Source organism: Teleopsis dalmanni, chromosome 2, assembly GCF_002237135.1.
Source record: "Teleopsis dalmanni isolate 2A chromosome 2, ASM223713v2, whole genome shotgun sequence".
NCBI lineage: Eukaryota > Metazoa > Arthropoda > Insecta > Diptera > Diopsidae > Teleopsis > Teleopsis dalmanni.
This window is the reverse complement of record NC_051847.1, coordinates 96,859,968-96,880,732: the sequence shown is the minus strand read 5'-3', so window position 1 is coordinate 96,880,732 and position 20,765 is coordinate 96,859,968. Positions and strand designations below refer to the sequence as shown.

General features: G+C 31.6%; 1 protein-coding gene across 1 annotated transcript; it reads right to left on the bottom strand.

Moving 5' to 3' along the window:
- Positions 1 to 1,078: 1,078 nt before the first annotated feature.
- On the bottom strand, positions 1,079 to 16,333 carry LOC119675129 (Krueppel-like factor luna). Its single transcript, XM_038086318.1, has 4 exons — positions 16,328 to 16,333; positions 14,551 to 15,802; positions 12,768 to 12,905; positions 1,079 to 1,442 (listed from the first exon to the last, which is right to left on the bottom strand). The coding sequence occupies exons 1-4, from the start codon at positions 16,331 to 16,333 to the stop codon at positions 1,267 to 1,269; spliced, it is 1,572 nt and encodes a 523-aa protein (XP_037942246.1). The 3' UTR covers positions 1,079 to 1,266.
- Between the last annotated feature and the right edge of the window lie 4,432 nt (positions 16,334 to 20,765).

Sequence of the window (20,765 nt, the reverse complement as noted above, 5' to 3'; positions counted from 1 at the left end):
CTTTTCATTATAAAAAAAATTATATTTAAACTTAAAATAATTTGTTTGATGTTCAATCTTAATAATTAATTTTATACATTCTATCAGTATTTTTTTTTTTGTTTTGCATTCTGTACTTTTGTCATTATTAAAAATCTATTAATTGTTTATTTATTTTCTGGTTTTCACATATTTTTTCTGTTTTGTGTTTGGCAGTGATGTTGCTATACGAAATTATATTCAAGGACTTAATGGTGCAATTAATATTTAATAAAACTCTGCAGAACACAATATGCATTTTTAAGTAAAATGTGATTTTCTTTAAAACTTAACTAAAAACAAATATTCACTTTGGTGATATCAACTTATAAAAATTATTATTTTTAATTATTTACTTTAATATGATTTCAATTCCTTGCAAGCAAATTGCAGAGAGACAAGCGCTTATCGTTTTCAAATGTTATTTACAGATCGCACACTGTGCGATCTTACATTGGCAATGTTTCTGTTACTTGCATATGTTAACTCTTTTCAGTTCTGTTAATGCAATTGCCTTACGGCTCAGTTACTCGTTACGTACCGTAAGAACTGCAATCAAAGCGAAATGCATAACCAAACACAACACAGGTGTGGTTGGTTATGCATTTCACTTTGGCTTAAGTTCGCTTAAGTTCTTGCGGTACGTACCACTAACTGAACCTTTACATGTAAGCAACATTAGCGAAAATTTGCAAAATGAATTGTTGTTTTTGCTTTAAATTTAAATTTTATTTATTTTTTATATATAAAATATCTAACCAAAACAGTTATTGTGAGGAAAATATACTAAACTTTTGGCGCGCAATTTAAATTTCTGTATTAGCGCATGTTTCTTTGCAACTTATTTACAAGCGAATTCGACGATTTAGTGACAAAAAGAAAAATTTCTTTTATAAATACAAAAGTTATTAAAACTAGCAACAATAATAAACATTCTCTTAATAAAATAAAGATAACTCAACATAAAAAGCTTCAAATATCAAACTTTTAAGATAATTGCAATAATCTTTTGAATTATAATTTTCATTTCTTTTCAAAATTGTTAATATATTTTCATGAAAATAGGATAATTAAATTTAATCTGTTTGTATGTGTGATGATGGCACAATATATCTTCTTATTCTCCTTCTTCAGTATATACTTAGCTATAGATTTGCACTTTAAAAAAGGTTTTACTACTTGTTGGACGCCTGCCGTCAAACGTTACCAAAGTATTCCATCGAACGATTCATCTGTACGATTATGTGTTTACATGTGGCGTTTCATGTGTAACGCCAAATGATCCGAACGTGAGAAGCAGCGATCACAATTGCGGCATTTGAACGGCTTAGCTCCGGTATGTTTGCGGAAATGACGCGTCAACTCATCGCTACGTGCAAAACGCCATTCGCAACCTTCCCAAGAACATTTGTACGGTTTTTCACCTGAAAACATATGAAAATAAATTATTAATTATAATGTTTGGAAATAACATTTCTTATAAATTAATTATTTGAAAGTGTCATACACTTATAAGAAAAAAAATGTTGGTTTTTAAATGACACATATTTAGTAGAAAACTGTTTTGGTTCTATTATGAGAATTATTTACATATAAAAGAATTGCAACACACTTTGTTAGGTTAGGTTAGGTCATACCGGCGATCCCTAGTAGATACACTGAGGCCTATTGGCCTAAGTGTTGCCGTGTATGTAGGAAAAGTCAGAGTTTAAAACCACCTGGAACCTTTGGCAAAGCCTCAAATGATATTGAGTGTCAGGTCTTGTACTTGATCCAGATCCTTAAGAAATGGAGCACCTGTAGTGATAAGTCGCCGCCGTGCATGATCTGAGCAAAAACATAGTAGATGAGAGGCACTCTCATCGTCTTCCCCACAGCTGCGAAAGGTTTGATTGAAAGGGAGAACTAATCTTCGAGCATGGTTCCCTGGTTTACAGTGACCTGTAAGTAAACCTACCAAAAAACTGATATCTCTACGGTATATCTCATCGAAAATTTTAATCATAGAGAGTATTATTTATGAAATTGTGAGGCAGCTATATGTCTACGCCCAGATTAACATAACTTTTGGAACCTACATTTAGAATACCAAAATCTCAAACCTAAAAATTGCATAGTCATTTTTTAAATCTACACTTTTAGTAAATAAGATACAAATTTATCGAGGGACACTAAGCAAATGATAGAAGTATGAAAACGATCGCATTCAAGAGTAGACCAGAAGATATTATGTTAAAAGACTTTGCTTCCATGTTTTTGGTTACCATGACATCATAGCATATGAGGTTATTAAATAATCAGAACTTTTACGTCCTCTAGAAAAAAAATCCAAGATATTAAACAAATAAAAAATTAGCCACATTGAAAATGAGAGATAATAAAATTTTTATCGTAAAATGATATATATATAAATATCAAAACTCTATTTTTTTATTTAAATTGAATATTTTCATCTCATAAAGAAATAAAGCAATAATTACTATTGCTTCAACCTCTTTCAATTTACATGGATTTCTGGACATCTCGGGGAATTGTAGCGCGGACGAGCTTGCCAAGCCTGGCATTCTGCTCCTTGACACATACTTCTCAGATATTGAGATCCCACTTACAACAGCAAAGCTAGTAATGAGACAAAAATATCAAAGCTTTGCCAAACGAGATTGAGCAAAGAGTTCTTGTCCGATATCTAGATTGATCTGGTGTAAACTAGTTGATTCAGTCAGTTGATTCAATTAAAGCGTAACCTGATTAGTACTACAGTATCAGTGTAGTCGTCTCAATGTGTAACAGGAAGACATGTTATGAAACTGGGTCTACCTTTAATTGACTTTTGTCGAGGTTGTAGCTCTGAAAATGAGAATGATTACTCTGAGATTAGATAGTGCTAAGTAGGGCAGCCTATCGGTTTTCGCATATAGCTTCAGAACTCTGCCTCTTATGTATTTTTTGACTGAATCTATTCTAAGGTCTCTTAGCATGTCATTCGTGCGGATGTACCATGGTACTTTAAAGGGCCTTCGGTGAGTTTGACTTTAAGCAACTTGTAGCTTTTGGATAGCTTTGCTATACGCAGTTAATTCAAACGATTTAGGTTTAAATATATTCGAATCAGTAATTATTGATCTGTGATTTAAGCTGGAAAGCTTTTGGCGGTAATTGTAGAGCGTTATGAAGTTTCGGTAAAGCAAAAGTAAACTTATTTTTTACGGATATTTCAAAATATCCAAATATTAATAATTAATATTAATATATATTCAAAGTTTCAAATATTAATATGTCCAAAATATTAGTTATTTGAACATTTATTATTTGCTTGCATTATATAGTTATATAGTTCTCACTTGCTTATAGTCTGCATCAATGAGTTTTGGCCTCAACATTATTTTTAGTAACCAATATATTATTTTCCCATTTTCGGATTTTTTTATTGATGTTTAGATATTTATTTTTACAAATAACTGTAGCTCTAAAATTGAAAGAATTTAGGTGGGATTTGAAAAATTTTTTTAAGGATGAAATAATAAATAAGGTCATGGAATGGAACCAAACAAATGGAAATCTATCAAAATGAATGGACAATTAAAAATTTTAGGTATATAGCAAAATTTATTATTTTTCTCTTTTATGGAAGAGATCTTTTTAATCATTTTAACCATTAATTTAAAAATAATTAATAGCAATAATAATAAAATTATTATTGGTCATTAAAAGCAGTTGCCGAATTTCGCACTCAACGAATAAATATCGTTTCCGTTACTTTAACTGATTTGGTGTTGAGTTTAAATTTTGTGGACGTTTGTCGTGACCACCAAGAGAAGGAAACTAGCACTAAAATTAAAAATTGGGTTAAATTTGATCTGGAAATCATATTCTTACTTTTGGCACCAAGCACACTGAGAAATTGGTGTTAACGTGGTTTTAAACATTTGCAAAATTTGGCGAGTGAAATAAAATAATGTAGAATATAGTATAGTGTCCCCTCAAATATGTGGACTGGAATCTAATGGAATGGCAATAAAATCGCTACCAGACATTCGCATAAAAATGGCGACAACATTCAACAAAAAAGCCATTCATTCCAAATGGTTTTATGGCAACAACGTGCGCTTATTTTCTTGGCAGCACACGAATCGAAGTGAAAACTCCTCAAGATTTGGAAAGTGTACACGAGGAAGAGGAAGAAAATGATATTACAAAATATTGCTTAGTAATAGTTTCTTATTTTTTGCTGAAATTCAACTAATAGTCAAACGCCTGTTGTTGTTGTTGTTGTTGTGGTTGTTGGCTTTTTAAAGTGTAAACATGCCTGCAGTTTATTGCCCAAATCGATAATAAAACTTCTACGGTATCATGCAGCTCTGGAAGAGATTGCTTGCGCCTGTTAGTCGAGGCCACATTTCAAAGTTCGATTGTCACATGTGCAAGCCACAGAAGTTCTATTTTTATTTGCAATTCCTAAAATACAGCCAGCGTCTATACAGTCTATAGATGATGTCCTATTAAATTTTCTTTGTTTCAGCAACGCAATTTCAGACTTTTTTCATACAAATTTTACGGTCTGTTTGCTTCCTTTCACTTCACTGAGCTTCTTAACTTTCCTACATTTTATGACTCGGTTTTGTCATTTCTGCACCAAAACTCCGGTCAGCGCTTAACTAATTGAAATTATAAAAAGTTTGGTGTGCACAAAATTACAAAAATCGATAAAAAATCAGGCTCAAAAGTCATGTGGAAAAATCCTTGGGCAATAACTTAAATGTGGTCAAAGCCAAAGCCATTCGCTTTAAGTTTTATTAGAAAAATTCAATTACATTTTTATATCAGAAACGTAACTAATATTGTATTTGCTTCGAGCGATAAAAGAGTTTTGGCCCAAATCTTAGTCAAGCGAAATATAAAAATTTCCAATAATAAAAAATCGTAAAGAAAAAATTAATCAAATCGAGAATTGTATGGACTTCGGTACATACAAATCATTAGAAATGTATTACTTCCTTAATGTGCGACAATGGAACAGATATAAAGGCATGAAAGGTAATTAGTACCATTTATCATTATTTAATTCATTAAGTGATATTTCCAACATTAGTTCTAGCATGTCTAACTTTATAACCACAATAACGAGGAATGTGCAATGGAGTCAAAACGAAGAAAACCGTTTTGGATGAAAGGTAATGGAGTATGATTTGATTCTTCTTTCACTTCACCTACTTAACTAACATTTATCATCACTTAACTTCATCACATAATTGTTATTAAGCAAATTTATTAAGTATGCAAATTTATAATATATGGAGCAATTATTATTCAAAAATTAAATTTTAATATGACAATCTATAAATTTTCTAAAACACATTTATAACTTATGAGCATATACATTTGAAAGTGTTGGAAGTTAATATAATCTTGAAATCTATGAAGCATATGAAGTAATCTATTGAAACCAGTAATAGATATAAAGCATAATACATTATAAGTAATGCATAGACAAATAGTCGTTCCATTGTTCTGAACAATAATACTTCTAAACAATTATTAAATGGAAGAATTCATTAAAATCTTCGAAAAAAATGTCAAATGCATAAGCATTCGTTTAAGTTATATCGGATTAAGGTGTTCTGTATATATTTCAACCACAATGCATGCATAAGTAGATTTATATTTACACTAAGGATGATAATTTTAGCATTGATTCTGTATAATGAAGATCCAGAATTTAATGTGAATATCTGCTGCTCAGCTCAATATCACGGTGTTCTTCACACACGCATCGGTATATTGCGCAGTTGAACGTCCCATTGAAACTCCGAAGAATTTCGCTGTTATCAGTTGAAGTTTTGTGTTTGGGCAAAACTTCCTCCTTGGTGAGGACCGAGGCCTATCTAACAACTCTGCTGATCTTTAGGTCATAGCACCTGGTTGGAAAATGCAACTCTACATCGAATAAGTGTAAAAAAATAGAATCGTTCTACCCGCATTTGGGTTTTAATCACAACCACCACGACACTACCTTTATCTCTTTGTGGAATATTAAATTTATTTATTTTAATCTGCTAAGTCTAAGTATTATATAAAAAGTCGGTGAAAGGTATTTTGTAAATATTTTTAAAGACTTAGATTTTGTTAATAGCTTCATTCATTTTTCAATTTCGGCTTAATAGCTTAAAATAGTGACAATATATATTTTTTATATAGCCTATATATGTGAAGATAACGAACTTCAATTATATATTAATACAAGGTAAATGGTAGACAGTGCGTGATAATCAACCTGTGCATGTTCTTCAACTTCAGGGGTAGTTGGTAGATACACACGATCATCACCTACAAAGTTAAGCCGTTAATATAATAAGACAAATATAGCGCATTACGATATCATCCGATCCTAGAAGATTTTCTAAAACTTAACCCTTATTAAACCATTGTGTTGTTATAATATATCTTCTGCAAAGAAATTCTAGCAATTCGGGACATTCTGTAGTTAATAATAATCGAATGTTATTTTTCTTTTTTATTATGTGTTGGGCGGGGACATAGAAGGCACTTAAGAGCCGTTTCTTCCTTCTCATCCTCTCAGTTCTGTAAAAGTCATTGGATGTAATACATATTCTTAAGGCGTGTTCGTCTATTATACAATGTCAAATAATAACCTAATAATCTTAATCAGTCATAAAGATTGAGATTTCATATCTACAGTTTGTGAAAATCTTTTGCGCATTTTTTATTTCCCAAATTGGCTAAATGAGGTTTATGGATGAATATCTAGTTCTTGAATGCATCGTTCATCTATTTTATTTTGAAACATTTTTCTGATAGTAGGTTTATAGGTCACTGAAGGAGCACTAATCTATTACTTTTCTGAAAGAATTTGTTAGGTGGTTATTTTTTTTCCAATAATTTTAAATTAATTTAGTGTAATTCGGAAATTGTCTCAACTGACTGTATGACAATATCATCATCATTGAATGAGAGTCACAGCGAAGTTCTTGAGATGAAAATTTTTGATTTAAACTATATAATCGATTTGTTTAGTAAATGTGTTTAGTATTTTAAAATAAAGAATTGTTTGCAGTCGAAAATTGAGTGATTACATCCTAAGATGAGTAGTCCTTTTTGAACAACTCTATAGATATATACCTGTATGATGAGTTTTATAGCCGGTTAATGCATATAACTTCTTCTTATAGAAAAATGGTGCATAGTGACGAAATTTTTTGATTATAAAAATTTATTTTAGAAAGTGAATTTTTAGGCTGACCTCACAACTACCCGGAATATTATCAAATATTTATCAACAGTGGTCTTTAAAAGAATTTGATGGTTTATTTTTTGTCTTTCAAGTGTCAAGGGTTGAGCCAGCTCCTATTAGAACTGAGGACTCACGTATTAATACACAAAGCCCATTTATTTAGTGCAACTATCAACTTTCAAGACTACACATATTAAACTGTGAGAAATCCTCTTCCAATCTTTCAATTGGATTTTATTAAAGTATTATTTTGTTTATCATTATTTTAAATTAGTTCGTTATTACTGTTGATACGTGCTTTGGCAGTCTTTCTTAGGCAATCCTGTAGATATCATGAATAACATTCCACCAATTGAAAGCAGCATAAACCTCTTTAAAGCGGAATAATGTAACTTTTTGTGTCAAATTGCAACTGGAAATGATTAGTAGTTGAGAAATTCAGAAACTCGAGAAGTTAGAAACTTATTATTAATATCCGTTACATTTATAGCTAAAAAAATAAATCTTTAAAAGACTACAAGACATTTGCATTGAATGAAATTAAATAATATGAATTAAATATTTAATAATTGCAATAAAAAAAAAGCTGTATTTTCTGCAATTAATTGAAGTTCAATAAGATAGATATATATTCGCAGTGAATGCAATCATATTTTATTATTTTGTTTTATGATCCAAACTTTATATAAGAAAAAAATATTTATAATTAATTTAATAAATTAAAATTCTGTCAAGAATTATTTTTTCAAAGTATTTTTGTATTTTTCGTGCCTTCAATACAAAATTCCATATCTCAAAAACCCACACTGCATACAATAATTAATCACATAATATGGTATATATGTATGTATATACTATACGAGTGTATATATGAAAAAATTTTTGATTAAAAATTATTATCTCAGTTCGGAACTATTTTTATGAGTTTCATATGATTGTGTCTCGTTGTTAATTAAATTTCAGATACTTTTGCCTGAGACGCTATGACTTCATAATTGCTTTAAACATTTTTGTATTATCTGTAAATAACAAATGAGAACATAAAGGCAAGTGCCTGGGTCGCGTATCAATCGCTGAGCGGCACTGCAATGAGTCATATCAAAATTAAAAGAAAAATTAAATAATAAAATAAATAATAAACAATTGAGCATATATTTTACACATGAAAAACCTACTAACAATATCTACTATATCTCATAGTCAAGCACTTTGCTTACATGTGTACTGCCACCAATTAAGCGTTTATAAGTATTGAACTCGTACGTTGTACACACTTTGCTTTCTGTTGGAAAAGTCGAAGCCGTGAATTCATTCATTGAATTGAATTAAAATCGAAATTCCTCAATGAGTACTCATATACTCATATTACATTTCATTCATTGAACTGAGATAAATTCCACGCTTTTGTCGTAGATTCGCGCGCACATGATAGCTGCAGATACTTACTACAGATAAATTTGTACTCCGGGGTGTATATTACTTTGCCTTTGATTTGCTAAACTGGTTTTAATAAAAATCGTTAAAAGTCGTTAAAATTTTAAAATTCTTGTTTTTATATAAGAGCTTAAAGGGAAATACTGTAGGTAAATATTGTTAACCTTGTCTACCTTGTAGATTCTATTACGAGTAGAATGCATCGACTTGGACATCAATGCACTAATTTATGTTTATTTTTATACTTCACTGAAAATTTTAATATTTTTTGTATAATTATTTAATCCTCAAATATTGTTTACAAACATTTTCAAGCACAAATAATAAAAAAGGAATATTCAATTTTTTTTCATCAAAATTCAACAAATTTCGTTATTTTTCAATTAAATTTTATTTTTTATTTACAAGTATATTAATTAAGTAATAGTTCTGAGTACCGGAATTGGACCGAAACTGAACGAAAACTAAAAAAAATCAACATTTTTGCAAAAGCGAAAGCTGTGACTGAACCGATTTATATAGTTCTAAATAGACCGGAAAAAATATCGAAAAAAAATTAGTGGTTTAAAAATATGGGATATGACACTGCGCGAGCGTCGAGTCTATTGTGCCTCCTTTTGTGCTTAGAGTATATCTACAAGTCCTGTTGCTTCGTATATATAGTAGTATAGAACCTACTTTACAGAGTTTAGTTGCCTCTTCCGTAAGGGTGTACATTCACAGGAATCTATTTCGTATGTGCATTAATGCAGGGCATTCTAACAGCACATCCGTATATATACTCAGTTTCATAAGGTGGTATTTCAGTTTACAGTGTCCTGTCAAGATTTCTGTGATGATTTTAAGTCTTTCTATTGATAAATTCATTCAATCCTGGTATCTCCTATTATTATAGATACTAATAAGTGATTTTAGTTGTAGATGATCCTGGTAGATCATCTCAGTAATCCTTTTTACTTGATTCTCCTTCTTTTTCCAAGGGAAAAGGGTGGTACTGTAGAGGCTACTGTGTCCTAAACCACAGAAAAGTTCTGACCCCACCAACGGAGTGGCTGCTGCTTTTCTGGCTACTAAATACTAAGTTAAAGATGATTATAATTCCTAATTCTCTTTAGAAATATTATGTATCTTAATTTCTGTTAAGATACATATTATCTATTTCTATTCTATTTCTATTATAATTTAATTTGTTCCACTAGTTTAATTTTCTGACAGAATGGATCACAAAATTTTATACTTTTTATAAGCTGACAGTCATTTTGTAATGCTTTTATTGTAGCTTTTCATCGAAAAGGGAAAGAGAGCGAGGCACAGACAGAGACAAAGACAGAAAGTGATAGAAACTGCGAGGTGGAGAGAGAGAAAGAGTGGGGAGAGAGAGAAAGAGAGGGTGAAATTTATTTTATTGGAGATAAAGCTTTTATTAATTTTATTACTACGCAGATTAGATGAGTCCGAAGTGTAAAATATTGTTAAATAGGTATTCTTCATGTTAATAAATAAGTATTATACAGAGTTTGTGTGTCTTAAAAGTTCATAGAAATAGGAAAAACTCCTAAATTGAAATAAAACCGTAATTAAATTAAGTCCAGTACTTCATAGGATTTGAAATATATTATTCAGCAGACAAGTACCATATTCATCTAGTAATATCGAAAATGTATACTTACTGTAACTTTTGAATATTAAAAATGGCCCTACAAAATGCTCTGTATGGACCTTTTATTTTCTTTTTAAAACTTTCTAAATGAGGATCGCATATTAATAATAATATATTTATTCTACAGTAAATCAAAGCCAGTGACTTTAGTTCTTCTCTATAACGAGTACTTCAAATGTTCGGAACTACTTCAGCAACTTATAGATATTCGGGCAAACATTTTTAAATATTAAAATACTAGAAGCTTCGAACACCTGGAATGATATTGAAGATCTAACATACTGACATCCTAACACCCTGTTTTTATTATTATAAATTGCAAATTGTCTGTACTCTTTATCAAAACAATAAAGCCAATGTCATTATTTATAGAAAAAAAAAATTAAAAGTGTTTTTATATGATAACGTATACTCTCAAATGAATTTTAGAAAACTGAACAATAAAATAAGAGTCCTATAATAAATGAAGTGTATGCATATCTGTCAGCTTTTGACTTTTGATTAACTTCAGCAAATTAAAAGTAATTCTCTTGCTTTGGTGCACACATTTAAGTGAACACTAAACATTTTGCTTAAGTCCTTCAAGTCACTTTCAATGAAATTATAATTTTGTTATTTACTTCAGTTCTGAAATAAATCCTTTATGCAAAGGATAAGAATTTGGCATGGCATTCAAACGACAAATTCTTCAATGCTTCAATAAAAATTAAACTTTCGTTTGTGATTAATGTATTAGGAAAGGATTTGACATTAAACTCATCCATAGAGAAACGAATGAAATGCGTAATATGAAATATGAATATTTATGATTTCTGCACTCCATCCTACGTATCCTATGTATCCCATGTATCCTGCATATATTGTGTTTTACCTTTATCTGGAGCAACAGCAGCAGGAACATGGAATCAAAATATACACTGAAGTTCATTTGTTATGTCGCACAATATAACCTAGTGTGGGTGTGTATGGTACTCCGCCACTGTACTCCGATACTGTCTGTTTGGTAGAAACCCAAAAAGGTTATTCCTAACTCCCAGTAGTTCTAAGAGATAGCGTACACATGCACACACTCCATGGACGCTTACACATAAGTGCTTACACATAAATCGACGTGCAATATGGTGCAGAGATAAATGTTTCAAATTTTTGACGAAATGACTGATTTTTGTATTTGTGTAAAATATCATATTTCATAAATGTATAAATACTAGCATTTGATGTTTTGCACAAATGGGATGGGGCAGGGATGGGTCGGATTGAGTTGGATTGGATTGCACGGTGTTGGATGGGATTCAGTGGTTTGGGTTGGGACAGGTTGTGTTTTGTTTGAGTGCTCGGATGCTTCGATGTTTGGATGCTTGGGTGTTTGGGTGTTTGGGTTTGTGCGGCCGGAGTCAAATGTAGTATACAGAAGATAAGCTTTAAATTTTGATTTATTTATAGGTTAAGTGTGCTTAAAGGGGGCTTCAATATAAAATCCGATATAAATATTTCAGGGTTCAGAGCATTCTGCCAGCACAGCGTAGTGCAGTCAGTGTGTATAAGTGTGTGTTTAATTTGTAAAATAAATCTCTTGTTTTCGACAACAACGTTGACAGCATCGGTTAAGTGTTGCAATTTCTGTCTGTCCGCGTGTCAATCTATCAGTGTGTGTGTGTGTGTCTGTGTCTCGTTTAAGTGTGAGTGCGTACATACAGGCATGAGCTTGTGTGATGGACCGTGTGTGTTGCTGTCATTTTTCATCTGTTTTCCTGGTAATATTTCATTTCTGAAATTTATTGAAATTTGTACCTCTCCAGTGTTTTTTCACTTTTTATACTTGTCAAAATCTGCTCAGAATACAACAGAATAAAATCCTTAAACACTTAAACACTTCAGTTGTCAGAAAATTGAATATTGCAAATTGTAATAGGGTTACCCTGAGGAATTTTATATTATATACACTTTTTATATTAAAAACTTTTTATTTATCGGTATAAAAATGCTTTATGAGAGTAAATTAATTGCAACACCTTTGACGCTTATTTATAAAATTAATTTTAATGTCTGCATATTAAATTTCATTATATTAATTAATTTTATGTTGTAAAAAAAGTCTAAAATAAAAAATTTCATTAAGCTGGCAAGCCCGTAAGATATTGAATTGCATTCATGTTAATACTTGTCTGGAAATTTTATAAATGAAATCAATTGGCCTTTTGATCCAAAGTGATAGTTGACATTTACAGATTTTCGTATTTACCTCAGTGTGAAGTGCTACATTGCGTCAAAGTGAATTCGATTATAAAGTAGGTGCTTGACTCTGACCCAATTAAAAACAGACTTCCATAAAAACAAAAACTCTCTTAACATGTTAATTTTTCCACAAAAAAAATTAATATAAGAAGAATAGTGAAGTAGACTTACCAGTGTGCGTTCTCTGATGAGCTTTCAAGTGGGAACTTTTCGTATATCCTTTCTTACAGCCCAAAAATTGGCACTTGTGTATCCGACGTTTCGTATCCGGGCTGTGTTCATGTTGACGCGGGTGATTTTTGGTGGTTACTGAAATTCAGAAATATACATATTATACACACATTTTGAGAATAATTAATCCATTTTATATTAAATATATATAAAATGTTAACCTCTCAGTCATGGCTTTAAAAATAACTTCTATGGAATAATACAATATTTTGACATGTAAACAATTTGAACGGGTAGAAATGGCTTTGGGTTAGTTGACTAATGAACACTGACTCTGAGCTATGACATGGTATGAGTTCAATCCTTGGTACTTGCAGTCTCAAAAAATATATCTTCATGTAATAAAATATAAAAAATAATTCCAGGACTACTGATAACAGGTATTTGCACTACTGGAAATAGCTTTATGGTCAGCCAAAAATGAAAAATCTTTTGAAAATAATAACATTTTGTTGTTGCTATTCACTAATATTTGAAATTATATGCATATATACATATATATATATCGAAGAAATATATTTATATAAAATTCTTATCAACTTCAATGTGATATATAAATAGGCAGCATCTGTATATATATATATATATATATTATATATATATATATATATATATTATAATATATATATTATATATATATATATATATATATATATATTATATTATATATATATATATATATATATGTATATATATATATATATGTACATATATGTTTATACATAGTCTTAATAACTTCAATAATATTGACTGGGACCACGACTCTCTTAAATTAGTCGACTTATGGTTAATAAGTTATGTAGTTAAATGCATTCGAGAGTGGACTGAAGTGTTACGAGACTACTCGGCTGCTTGAGTTCAGTGCAACTGAATATGCTTACTACGTTCTTCTTTCTGACAGAACTCATATATATGCATATATATAAAAGATAGTGAGCACAGAATAGTGCTGTGCTTTTGCGATATAACGGCAATGAGCTTTGTCAGGTATAAGAACGGAGTTAGTAGTATGTCATTCAGTTGCTGTCAACTCAAACAGCTGTGCAGACCCATAACTGTTTGAGTTATATACTCTATACTACTATGGAGTCTATATGGTATCTATACTACTACAATGCATTCAACTACATAATTTATTAACCATAAGTGAACTAATTTGAGAGAGTCGTGGTCTCGGTCAATGTTCTTGGTAATTGCTGTTGTGTACCACATTGAGGTTGTTAAGACCTCAATGATAAGAGTATATGTACCTCGCTTTAATAAAGATGATATCTAAGAGTCTATCTGAGAGATTCTTATAGGATTTTTCATAGTACAAGACAGTTTTAATAAACTAGTGACGAATCAGTCTTTAAAGGAACATTCGCAACAGCAATAAACTTAACATTGAGTAAATGAGAAAATTATGGAAACTGTAACCCGTTTTCAGGCACGGTTGAAGTCTATAGTTTTTGAATAACCTATTTTTGTGTTTTAAATGCAACATTCAGTAAAGAAGTTTAACTAGGACACGTAGGTTGCGTAGAATATTTTGTCAACAGTTTTTTATAATACATACATACGTAGTACAATATGCCTATTAATTTTGTAGCATAATTTTAGGCTATTAAACTCGCTAATATAATACGCGTATACCTTCATGGGAGTAACATTATATCTCATATTGTCAAAGGTTTTACCTCACATAAACTCGAAATACTTGGAAATATATTTGTATACTTACGTGTAGTAACTTGCGGATTTTGAAGTTGCGTGCCACGCTGAGCAATTTGTGTTGCTGTTATGCTATTGATGACATGTTGCTGTTGTTGTTGCTGTTGTTGTTGCTGTTGTTGTTGCTGTTGCTGCTGCTGTTGCTGTTGTTTTTGTTGAGTAGCAACGGAACCATTAAGCACAGCTGTGGTTACGTTTCCACCTCCGTTGTTCTGCATTTGTATGACGCGCGCCAAACTTATGCCGCCAGTTTGCTTGCCGCCTGCCGTAAGACGGACAATGGTGTTGCGCGGAATGTTTGTGTGTTGTTGTGGCTGCATCTGAGTTGGGTCAGTGTTGGTGGCGGCGCTTGTAGTTTGTATGCCAATCTGCTGTACGGCAACATGTTGTGGCTGCTGTTGCTGCTGTTGTTGAATTAAAGGAACTGTTGATATTGTGGAATTCTTGTTATTGTTACTGCCGTTGCTGTTATTGCTGCTAACAATTGTTGTGGAGCCAGCCGTTGCAGCTGAGCTGGAGAAACGCAATATGGCGGTTGTGGCTGGCGGATGTGTTTGACTTAAACGCTTCTGTTGTTGTTGTTGCTGCTGCTGCTGTATAAGCGCAGCCAAGTCGTTTGCACTTAGCTTACTAGCGTTGATTTGTTGCTGCAAACTATTGCAGTTGTTGTTGGAAATGTTTGTACGTATCGATTCGGGCGATGATGGCGGTGTCAAAGTAGGCAACACATAATCATGCTGATTGTTGCTGCTTATGCTTATGTTAACATTGTTGTTGTTGTTGTTATTGTTACTAAGGTTGCAATTGTTTGCTTTGGTTGCGACTACGCACAGTTTTATGGCTTTTTCCGAAATTGGACATTGTTGTGCTGCAGTTGTAGTTGAGTTTGTGTTGCTTAATGCTGATGTTGTTGAATATACAGTGGACGCTGGAGTTGAGAGCGGCGTCAATGTGGTGAATTTTTCTTCGCAACTGTCCGAGTTAATGCCATCGTCGTCATCATCAATACGTTCCTGTTTCAATACTACAGAGCAACTGAGTGATTGAGAAGCTGTACTGTCCCAAGATATGCCAGAGCAGTTAGAAGAAACTGAACTTGTAGTTGATATTGTGTCGAGGTTTTGCTCTTTGATTTTCAGTTCCTCAAAAATAAGCGCAGGTGATGGAAACATTTCCCAAGCTGGGTCGAGTTCAGTACGCATTTTTTTATAAGACTGTAGTTTCGGCTCATCGCGGAGATAACGTTCCAGTTCATAACAAGTCTAGACAAAGAAGAGAAATTATTTTCAATTACTATGGTTTTTCGGTTTAAAATTCAATTTCTTACAAATATTAAGCAGTGCAAATTTAAAGACAAAACTTGGTAAAATTTATTGCCTCAAGAAAACTGTAACCAAATGTGCAGTGTCAGCTCAACAAATGCACCAACATTAACTACCTCTACAACTGCAAGGACACAAACCCCTAAAGCATACATCAAATTTACACAAAGTTCACTGTGTGTATAAAAAGTTCCTTCAGGCGTGTGCAATATTAAATTGATTTCCCCTGATAATACAAGAACTTCAAAAGGTCTAAAGTTTTCGTTAATTTGCTGGCTGATGTGTGCAGCAACGAGCTGGTGCATATAGTACACGTGTAAGAGAGCTCTCAGCGTCAGGGCTGCAGATGTATGCTGGCTGGTGTGCAGGAAGAATTAGTGCCATGGAAATTATGTGTTTACCGAGCTGCATGAACGTATCTCTGCATCTGAGCAGAAACATGAAGATTGCCACACTTTAGTTTACTGCCATTTTTCACGAAATTTGTTGAATGCAGCGAAAAATAAAAGTTTGCACTGCAAAACTGAAGTTTTACTTTTTGTAGATTTCATGGTTAACACAGATTGTCTTTGCTGTCTTAAAGTTACTTCTGCTAAACTACCAACTCTTGTTAATAGCATGCAAATAACATACCTGTTTCAGAATATTTCATAGGAGAAAAAAAATCTGGGTACTTTTGACTTGGTATTTTGTGGTGGTGACGCAAAAAATCAATAGAGTAAAGTTTATTTAAGACTACCGAGTAAAATGACTCAAATGTGTTTAAATGGTACTCGACAACCATTTTGGTAAATTCAACTTATATATAACAAAAATGTTTTACTTCCCACCCAATTGAATTCATTAGATGAGATAAATTATTTTTACTAATTCACGATATAAACTACAAACGGTTAGGTTAGGTTATATCGGATCCACTTATGTTAGGTCTGTTGTCCCAATGTGTTACCGTATAAGAAAGTCAGAGTTTTAAAAACTAACTTGAACTATTGGCAAACCTTAAAAGGCGCAAAAGCAAATTAAATTTGAATTGTATTTTTATACGGGATTGGGATGTGTACACATATTCAAAAAAGTTTGGATTTTGAATCTCTAATGCAGGTTGTAGACATTTTTGGATAACATTGAGCGACACGCAATTCATTTTTTTTAAATTTTTTTGATTTTTTATTCTTAGTAACTTAATTTGGGGCTGCTGAACTTAAGTCTTAAACCGTTGTTTTCTAAGCATCTGGGTGTCTGGATAATAACGCATTAAAATTCAAAAATTGTGGTTTTAAATGGTTAGGAAAAATTTTTTATTTAAAAGGAAGGAACTTCGTGTGTACAGCAAACTTTCTACGAGTGAATAGGAATATCTATACATATTCCCAAATAGATTGTTTTTTCATCAAAAAGTGGATATTTTTAAATTTAAATAGTTTTTAAAATGGTTTTTTTCCATAACTTGATTTTAAGAAAAATCTGCATTTGAGAAAGTAGAAAAGGTATATGGGGAAGGATGTTTAAGTCAAAAACTTTTATCTGGTTATTCGTTCCAAGTTTACTGGAAGCACGAAAATTATAGCTCTAAATATAAACGTTTTTTGTCAGCCCTTTAAAACTATAATTTTTGAACTATAATCTATTATTGCTAAAAACGCAGATGTCCATGAGAAAACGGGTTGCAAGTTTAAGCTTAATGGACTTTAATTAATCTAAGACCGTTAACAATTCAAAAAGAGAAAATATTTCTTTAATTTTTGCTCACCGTGTCACAGTAAGACAACATATTAAAATATTTTAATTTTAATATATTAATTAATATAATTTAATTTTAATAGATTTATTCAATTAATTTATTTTTAATATGTTGTATCTTATGTTTTCCAAAGCCGAAAAATTAAACATTTTTGCTATTGCGTTGTCCTATTATTGTTTTGCTCTAGTCGTTTAGATGAAATATACGGACATTTTAAGTTCAAAACTTCAAAAAGACATATCAAGTGTTTTAAAGACACATCAAATCTAAAAACACCAGTTTTTTGTGGAACTCTCTATATCCAGATTGTTAGTACTGTTGCTGTAAAGCAACATTTAGTAAGTTACCATTTTAAGTTTTTACCAGCAATTTTATTTGGTATCCTCAATTTAAATGTAGCAGGGCCTGGTACAGATCCCTCATCACAATTTTTGTGAATTACTTAGAGAAAAATTATTTTTGCAAAGTCTAAGCCACAAACTTTTACTTTCATTAAAAAGTGTCAATGATAAAACTTTCTTAATTCGTCTTGCGAGAAACTGGGAAAAGTTTTTTACTTTCTTTCATTTCGGCTTAAGCGATTGAGTAATTTTCTTTTGACAAATGTCGAAAACATGACGACCATGACATGTTTTCCCATTTCACTACTTGAGCATGACACCAGTGGCGTATGTAATGGAGTAGCCTCATTCACTTCGCAATAAAAAACAACATGAAATTCTTCGGAAAAACTTGAACCAAATCCAATAAGCAGGACTTAATCCATTAAAAATATTGAAAACAAAGTGTTCTGTTTATGTGGTATTTTGTGGTCAATTGAAACTTAAGGAAAATGAAACCTAACGCAATTTACTGGAAGCAGGCGACACAGGCGAGGGAAGTTCAGTAAAGAGCATTAACTTTTTTATGTGTTCTAGCAGAAGCTATTTTAAAGATGTTATGAAGCTGTGGATAAAAAAAAAATTCTAGATTTTAATTTAAGTTAACGGAGAAAGTATTTCAGCAAAACACATGAAACACTTTGCCAATATCGACAAAGCGCAACAAAAACGTTCTAAATTTCTAAAAATCTCACAGTATGTAGTCCTATGTCGACAAGTCTTAATCTAAGCAAATAGTCTACGAAACTTTTCATATACTTTATGCTGATAAAGGCAAACTTTCACATGATAAAAAGTCCTTCTTAGTCCTCTTAGTTGTATGAGATTGGAAGTTGTGTGTATTTTGTACATGGCAAACTGCATGTTAACACTTTGTATTGAACTTGAGCAGAATGGCTTGTAGATTAGTAGTATTACAAGCCCGAAAAGGTGCATTCGCTCCATAAAAAATGCTACAAATTTATGCTTTGTCCAACACTGTGAAGAGTGTTAAGGCTAAAAACCGTAAGATTTTTGATACGAAATTGAAGTAACCCTTCTAATTTCTAATGCCAGAAGACAGCACCCACTTCAGACTATTTGCCTTTCCACTGAACCGTTACACCCTTTTGAGTAAATCACTTTAATTGGTTGTTTCAAAATAATAATTGGTGGACATAAATTTTAAGCATTTGTGGGTTTTTGTACTTTCACCATTTCGCTCATCTCCATACGAAGTCGAGAGAACTTTTCTTCCGCTTCATTCCGTTTGCTACTGCTCCTGCCTTACACTTCCTGCAGGGATTTATTGCTTAAAATAGATAAAATTGTAATGGGATACCAAAAAGCAAAGCAATTTTATTCATGTGTGATGATTTATGTGTGGTAACATTTTTCGTTGCATAACAAAAAAGTTATACAACAAAAAAGGGACAAAAACGCAAAAAAAAAATTAAAAAAATAAAAATAAAATAAACTTTGGAAAAGTTTATCCACCGTAAAATGAGAAAATAAAACGAAAGAATTATGGTTTTGAATGATTTGTAGTTTTTAAAACTTAGTTTCTATGTTGTTTTCAAATGCTAAGCGCAGATATCACATATAGCCATTATATATATAACTACCCCATACATACCATATTGTTACCCAACCAATATATTCACATATTCACATATAAAACTCACTTTAATTAGATGTTTCGACTCCGTACCTAACAGACAATCACTGATTGGAAAATATTAAAATTTATATTACGAATTCCATTAAAATCTTTTTAAATAAATCAAGTGATTACGCCTTTGTATTGTTGAGTTCGTAAACAATTCGAGTCCCTACAGTCAGGTCGAGTGGGCTTTACACTTATCTTGCTTGCTTATGTGCCATAACGCATTATATACATAGTATGCTAGAAATACGTGCTTATAAAGGGTGTTTTCTAACTAACTTTAATTCAGCAGGAGACTCATCGAACCAAAAGTCAGAGAGATGGAAATTTACCCAAGAAAATCATTCAGGTCATTATGTCTTAAATCCAGTTTTATAAAATTAACAACACAATAAATAATAAAAGAACTGAATAATTCCAATTTCTGATTAAGTTTTTATTATACAAATATAGCAATGAAATTTTTCTATAAAACATTTCAGAAACACAATAGTAAGTAGTTGTTCTTTTTGCACTTATTAAAAGTAAAATAGGAGTAATTACCTCGAAATGATCAAAAGATACTTTTTAAAAGCATAATAGAACAGATGAAAAAAACCCACAATCCACTTCAATGTTGTGGGATTCTGTTAATTAATTAGAAATATCTTAAAAGCAGTGATTTATAATTTAATAAAATTTAATAATTTAATAACATCTTCTTAAAGTATATTTTATTCACGTCCCCGCCACATTATTTTAACTATTCAAAGGAAGAGATCATTACTATATTACTATAGTAGTATAGAATTGAAATAAATAGGATACCATCTCCTAACGGACCCTAGCACCACGACTATAGTTGAGTTTTTGTGCTGCAATAGACCCTAACAGAACAGAAGACATTCCGAATTTCGAATGAATGATTTGGGTAAAACAACCAAATTATCTTCCAGGATGCCCTTACTCAATATTTTACACAATTTTTGTAGATTCATTCCTTCAGTGAACTTTCTTTTATAGAGGCAATGGACTTGAAATCGTTTCCTTGATGTTGTGATGTTAGCTTTAGATCCACAAAAACGTCACGTGGGACAGTATGAGATAAACATAAAGCGCGATAGAACGCACTAAGAAAAAAATTCTTTGAAGAAAATT